Source organism: Echinops telfairi, unplaced genomic scaffold (genome assembly GCF_000313985.2).
Source record: "Echinops telfairi isolate 266 unplaced genomic scaffold, ASM31398v2 ScPeMD7_5592;HRSCAF=6446, whole genome shotgun sequence".
Taxonomy (NCBI): domain Eukaryota; kingdom Metazoa; phylum Chordata; class Mammalia; order Afrosoricida; family Tenrecidae; genus Echinops; species Echinops telfairi.
This window is the reverse complement of record NW_022109491.1, coordinates 18,869,586-18,876,496: the sequence shown is the minus strand read 5'-3', so window position 1 is coordinate 18,876,496 and position 6,911 is coordinate 18,869,586. Positions and strand designations below refer to the sequence as shown.

Sequence of the window (6,911 nt, the reverse complement as noted above, 5' to 3'; positions counted from 1 at the left end):
CAACAACAACAAGATAGTAAAACACACAAAAGCACAAGAGAAGAATGACCAATCAAAAGCAAAATACGAAAAAGGAAATTTCTCTTATGAAGGCGAGACTAACACAAATAATGGATGATTTTCAGACTGTGGTTCGAAATATATTTAAAGAACGAAAAAAGCACAGCAGAGGGCACGAGCTAGGGGTGGTCTTAAAACAAATGGAGGAAGAAGATGAGCAACTCAGTGTGATGCAGTTAATACTTGACATGCCTTTTCCAGCCATAATCTTAGTAACTCCTACCAAATGACTGGGCGGCACCACCCAGAATAGGGGATGTGGAACTCCAACATGGGATCGTTCTATCATGTCATCCCATTGGGTATAAAATGAGCCGGCGCAGTAGCAAGAATGGGGCTCTCACGATTATCAAATAAGCAGGACCAAGAGGATAGAACATGCCTTGAACTCCAAGATCTCTGCACATTGAACCTCCTTGATCCCAGAGCTAGAGAAGTCTTACACCAGATGAGCACAGAGGAGTTGCGGCAGCAGACCAAGGGCACAAGACAGAGCTGTGGGCTTCCAGGCCCTCAAAGCAAGAAAAGCTCGGTGCCTTTGAGCAAGAGTTTTGATTTTAGTGTGTGGTACCTCCAGGCACGTCCTTGGGGGAACTAGGTTTGCTAACCCACAGAGCTGGAGGGGTGTGCCTTTGGCTGAAGTTTACTAAGGCAGAGTTGAGTGCCTTTGGGGCCGTTGTTGGCCATGCTAAAAGAGTTTTGTAGCATTGCCTGAGAAGGGAAGAGGTCAAGGAACCACACGACTGAGAGTCCGAGGACCAGAGATAGAAATATGCTTGTGAGTATGACCGAAAAGAGCCGCTCTTGACTGAAGAAGTGTATCTAGAACATTCCTGACCCTGAATTGTAACCTGGTTAGTTCCTTAATAAACCTCATCATTGTGAGTATTGTACGTGAGTGCTGCGCGGAGATTGAAGTGAACTATTGAACCCAGCAGAGAAGGGAAAAGTGCCACGAGAGAAGTGGTTGGTGCCAGAATTGGTGTGTGGTTCAGTGCTACTTCATCACTGTAATTTTGCCACTGTTATGAATCAGACAACCCCTGTGAAAGGGTTGCGACCCACAGGTTGAGAACCGCTGCGTTAGATCATAGAGACTTTTTATTTATTGATTGACTTATTGGTGACAGGAAAAGTGGCATCAAATATATATGTAATAAGCACAGCAAAACCAAAGTAAAGATGGATGTTTGAGCACATATGAGTATAAGCATATTGGTATATAGGTAGGTATATATGTACCCATAGGTGAGAACAGAAGTATCTATAGGTATAAGTCAGGAGCCTTGGTGGTGTAGTGGTTGTGTGTTGGGGTGTGATCCACATGGTCAGCAGTTCAAGACCACCAGCAGCTCCAAGAGAGAAACCCACAGGGTGTCACTATGAGTAAGTATTGACTCAATGGCAGGGAGTTTTTGTTTGTTTGTTTATAGGTATAAGTACAAATGCATGAGTAAGGACACATGTATTCATTGAAGACACAAATATGGATGATCCATAGGCATCACCAAACAGTTTCCAAGATTGATGTTCTATGCTTGAAAACCTCGGACTATAGTCTCATGGGGCAACTCCGTCAATTGGCATAAGAGTGTTCACAAAAATCACGTCTGCACCCTAGTGAGTGAGGAATCTTAAAGCTTGCAAGTGGCCACCTGAGACACAGCCAGCAGTCTCTAGTCACCAAGAGGAAAACATTAAGAAAGTTACCGAAAGCTCAGAAAAAAACAGTCTCTATGAGCCACCACCTCATCTGCTCTGAGACCAGAAGAAACAGATGGTACCCAGCTACCACCCCCATCGCCTGCTTTATTTCTTCAGATTCCCAGTCCCAGGGAAGGAGAGACCCTTTTCTGACCACTTAAGCAAAAGTCTAAGGGTTCTGATCGTTCTTAAATTAGGTATGGATTCTTGAGCCAATCGCCATGGCAAGGGAATTCAAATGGGCTGGGCTGCCTCAAGGGCAGTGGTTCGAAACCACTGGCCACTCTGTGGAAGAAAGATAAGCCTTTCGACTCTTGTGATGATTTGCGGTTTAGGAAACCCACAGGGGCAGTTCTGCTCTGTCGTACAGAGTAAATAGGCGTTGATTCCATGTCAAATGAGGAGAGGAATGAGCTTACAACTAGGCTCAAAGTCCTACCTCCTGAAGATAGAAGTCAAGTCTGTTTTCTCTAAAGTGACACGGAACAGCCTAAAGAAAATAGTGGTGCTCTTACCACAGGAAGGGAGGGTGAGTGCCAAGCAGAAAATTCACAGATGTCCTTGACAGAAGTGTATAGCCATTCACTCAACAAGTGTTTTTCAGCATCTCCTTTAGCATCTAGTATCTGCCCCAGGACCTTTGGGCTACCAGTCAGGTTGACACTCACCCAACAGCTCCTTGGGAGCTAGATGGGACTTTCTGCTCCTATAAAGAGTTATAGCCTTGAAAACCCCACCACCCAGTTCTGCTCGACTCAATAGCAGTGGGTGGATGGGTCTGGTACCATGAGCTTTCGAGCTACGATGGTGCGAAATGATGGGCACGTTCTACTCCTTTTCGGAGCTTGTAGTCAGTGGGATCACACCTGTTACTTTTATTGCCTGCCACACACCCTGCAAAATAGAGATGATTTATTGTCGCTCCCCCCCCTTCACGAATGGGAAACTGAGACTCGGACTGATTCACTGACCTGCTTGGGCTACACAAAGATGTGAGGAAGAGTAGAATTCAAATACAGATGTCTGACTTCAAAGCCCTACTCACTCAACTCGCTGCCCATGGAGTCCCCAAGACCACCCTGGGTCTTCCTGGAATGGGTGAGATGGAGGGTTAAGGGTGCGGACTAGGAGAAGGGTTTGTGTTAGCCAAGTTCTCCCCATGGGGTCATCCAGGAGCTAACGGACCATTTCTCCTTTGCAGCATGGTTATCCAAGAGTTCCAGCTGCCCAGTTCCCAGATAAGACTGGTGCCCAAGGTGAACCTGAAACTCTCCATCAGCAATGCCAATATAAGGATCTTTGGAAAATGGAAGGCCCAAAAGAACTTCATGTGCGTGTCCTGCTCAGAGCTGTTGGGTGCATGGGAGGGCTTTTGGGGATACTTGGAAGGAGCTAAATCCATTTGTCCTCTAAAGGGTGTTTAGGGAATTTCTCACATCAGCAGAGTCAGCATAATCCTTGATTAATAACTAACATTGGCCTGACACTTCAGTGCAGGATTTTGGTAAGACTTAATTGGATCATCTGGCCTGGCATGGAAGACAGAGAGGTACCATTAATTTACCACTTTTATTAGTTGGCTAAGGAGCCCTGGTAGCGTAGGGGTTACGCATTTGGGCCGTTGATTATAAGGTCAGCAGTTTGAAACCACCAGCTGCTCCATGGGAGAAAGACGGGCTTTCTCTCCCATAAAGAGTGACAGTCTTGGAAACCCAGGGGCAGTTAGTTCTACCCTGTTCTATAGGGTTTCTAGGAGTCCCCATTGACTCGATGGCAGTAAGAAGGAGTCTGATGTTACAATGGTTAAGTAATCGGCAGTTAACTGAAAATTTGGCAAATCAAATCCAACAGGGGCTCCAAGGGAGAAAGGAACTGACCACCTGCTCCTATAAAGATTAACCAAACCAAACTCACTGCCATCGAATCAATTCGGACTCACAGACACCCTATAGGACAAGGTAGGATTGCCCCTGTGGGTTTCCAAGACTATAATTCTTTACAGGAGTAGACAGCCTCATCTTTCTCCCAAGGAGCTGCTGGTAGTTTTGAACAGCTGACCTTGCAGTTAGCAGCCCAATGCATAACCACTACCTCACCACTCATACAGCTCTTCAAGATTACAGCCTAGGAGACCCTGGACGGCAATGATACTCTGTCTCTTGAGTTGCTACGAGTTGGAATCGACTCAGTGGCTCCCAGGAACAATATCAGCTTGCCGGTGCTTTGGAACATCCTAAATACAGTGCCCTAAAAACAAGAATCCCGGGTGACCCTTTCCTCATCCATGGATCAGCCAGAGTTCAGCTGATCTAGCTTGGGCTCAGCTGGGCAACTCGACTCCTTGTGTATTTCACCCTTCTCCTTTGCCCAGTGAGTGCTCCAGGGCATGACCTTTCGTGACTGCAGAGGTGTGACACAGGACTACAGACACTTGTGGGTCCTCTTCGGGCCTAGGCTCAGAACTGGCCCATGGTCACACCCATCCATATGCCATTGATCAAAGCAAGTCATGTAGCCAAACCTAGCATCAAGGGCTAAGGACATACGCACCACCTATGCTGGGCCACGGCATTTGTGTGCACACAGGGAGGGACTGAAAAGCGGGGCTTACACTCCAATCTCCCACAACTCTGAATGAATCTGCAGTGCTTTACAAGGATTACAGGATTGATCCCCTTCCAACAACACTAGAAAATAAAACAAATCCCAACTCACTGCCAACAAGGAGATTCCAACTCATCATGACCCTAGAGAACAGGGTAGAACTGTCCCTTTGAGTTTCAGAGGCTGTAACTCTATGAAAGTAGAAAGCCTCATCTTTTATCCGAGGAACCACTGGTGGTTCAAACCACTGACCTTGTGGTTAGCAGCTTGGTATGTAGCCCAGTACACTACTAAGGTTCCTCCCCACAACAAGCATTGCCTAGTGCTTCACCTGGGCCCCTTTGCATCTATCATTTTTACTTACTGATCTCTCTCTCTCTCTCTCTCTCTCTCTCTCTCTCTCTCTCTCTCTGTCTCTCTCTCTCACACACACACACACTCACAAATCTATGCTCATCACATGACAGAAGATTTATGTTCACTGTCTTACCCAAAGCTCACTTCATCCTTAAGGTTATTTGGTGCCATTTAATTAAGACTTTTAATTAATTAAAATAACTGGCCCCAAATAACCCAGCTCTTTAGTGGCAAAGCTCTGACTGGCATTCAGGTATCTCGATGCAGGTTCAGGGACTGAGTGAGGAAGCTGCAGCTCAGAGAGGATAAGAAACCCCCCCCAAAGTCACACCTCAGTAGGATGTTAGAGGTTGTGTTTTAAAGCAGTGCTCTACCAGGCAAACGTGGGTTCAAACTTAAGGGTGGAATCCTAGATCTACCACTCAGCTGTTATGTGACCTTGGGCAAGTTGCCTCTGAACCTTAAACATCCCTCCTCTCCTGGAGTCCGGGGTAACCACACCTTCCAGGCTTGGTGTGAACTTTGAATAGTGGGGGGTGGGGTGGGGGGGCGTGGAATACTACAGGGCTGGCTTCCCCATCATTTCCCTTGGTTTCCCTTCAGCAAAGCCCGTGGCAACTTTGGCCTGAGGATGGAGGGCATCTCGATCTCCGAGGACCTGAAGCTGGGTCATGAGTTCCTTTCAGGGCGCACCACCATCACCTGCTCCAGCTGCAGCAGCAACATCAAGCATGTGCACGTGGACATCTCGAGAAGCAGCTTAGGGTACGAGCATCGGGGCTGGGATGAGAGGAGGCCCCTTTGAGGAGCAGGGTCCCTATCCTCCCTGCATTCCAAACTCGCATGTTGAGAGCTGCCACCGTGGCAGGGCCTGTTCAGCGGTCTCGGTGCCGGGCAGAGGGTGCCGGGAGAGGCATGTAAACCACATTGTCCCTGCCTCTGGGGTGCACATCTTCAATCCCATTCACCCAGCAGAACTTTACTGAGCACTTACTGGGCCCAGGCATTCATTCATCCTGCCATTCAATGGAGATCCACTAGGCACCAAAAGCACCCTGGTATAGCGGTGATTAAGGACTGCTGACCAAAGGGCTGTGGTTCAAACCCACCCAGGGGCTCCGTGGGAGAAAGACCTGGTGGGCTGCTCCCCTAAAGAGTACAGCTAGGAAACCCTCTGGGGCAGCCCTGCTCTGCCTCCTGCAGTGGCCACGAGTCAGAAAAGGCAAGCTAAGCCCCTGGCTTGGGTAGCAGGCTCAGGAAACAGTGGTGGCCCATTAAGGTTGACTTACACCATGCCAGACATTTTTTTTTAAGTTGGGATTTAATACATTGGTCATTATCATTCCATATTTCAATCGCATCAGTAGAATGCACCACTGCTACCACAATCTGTTTCCAAACATTTATTTTCTACATGGACTCCCTGAGATCGCCTCCCTTTGACCCCAACACCACTTTTAAGCACACACATGATCTCGTTCAGTCCACACAAGGATTCAATGGTGTTGGCTTACTACTACCCCATTTCCAGAGGGAACACCGAGGCACACAGAGAGAGGAAATAGCTCAAGGTTCCATAGCTCGTGAGTATTCAGAAGGGAGTCAAACCCAATACCACCTGGCACCAGACTCTTAGCCATTCAGCCCTTGTTCTCTTGAACTTTCCAGCCCAACAGGGAGATAGACATTCACCAATCATTGCATGAATGCATGGCTTACAGATAATTACAAAAGAAGGCAAGAGCTGCAAGGTTAAAAAACAAACCAAACTCACTGCCATCGAGTCAATACGGACTCATCTCAGTCCTATAGGACAGGACAGGACTGACCCCATGAGTTACCAAGACTGTAACTGTTTCCAGGAGTAGAAAGCCCTGTTTTTTCCTCTGCCGAGCACACTGGGGGTTTTGAACTTCGGACCTTGGGGACCACAGCCCAATGCCTAACAAACCACTATGCCACCAGGGCTCCTCAAGAGGTACAAGGTGCCGTACAAACATAAAGCAGGAAGGTCTGACCCAATCTGGGGGCTGGTCAGTCCTCCCGGAAGAAATGATCTGTGAGTGGAGATAAAAAGAATAAGTAGGAGCCCGGCTATCAAAAGATATAGCGTCTGGGGTCTTAAAAGCTTGAAGGTAAACAAGCGGCCATCTAGCTCAGAAGCAACAAAGCCCACATGGAACAAC

At 47.7% G+C, this 6,911-nt stretch overlaps 1 protein-coding gene across 1 annotated transcript in view; it reads left to right on the top strand.

Moving 5' to 3' along the window:
* The window catches only part of BPI (bactericidal permeability increasing protein), a 38,110-nt gene that overhangs the window by 3,251 nt on the left and 27,948 nt on the right, over positions 1–6,911 (top strand). The window contains exons 2-3 of the mRNA XM_030887069.2: positions 2,966–3,094; positions 5,329–5,490. Of these exons, the coding sequence (XP_030742929.2) occupies positions 2,966–3,094; positions 5,329–5,490 (291 nt within the window). The remainder of the gene's footprint in view (positions 1–2,965; positions 3,095–5,328; positions 5,491–6,911) is intronic.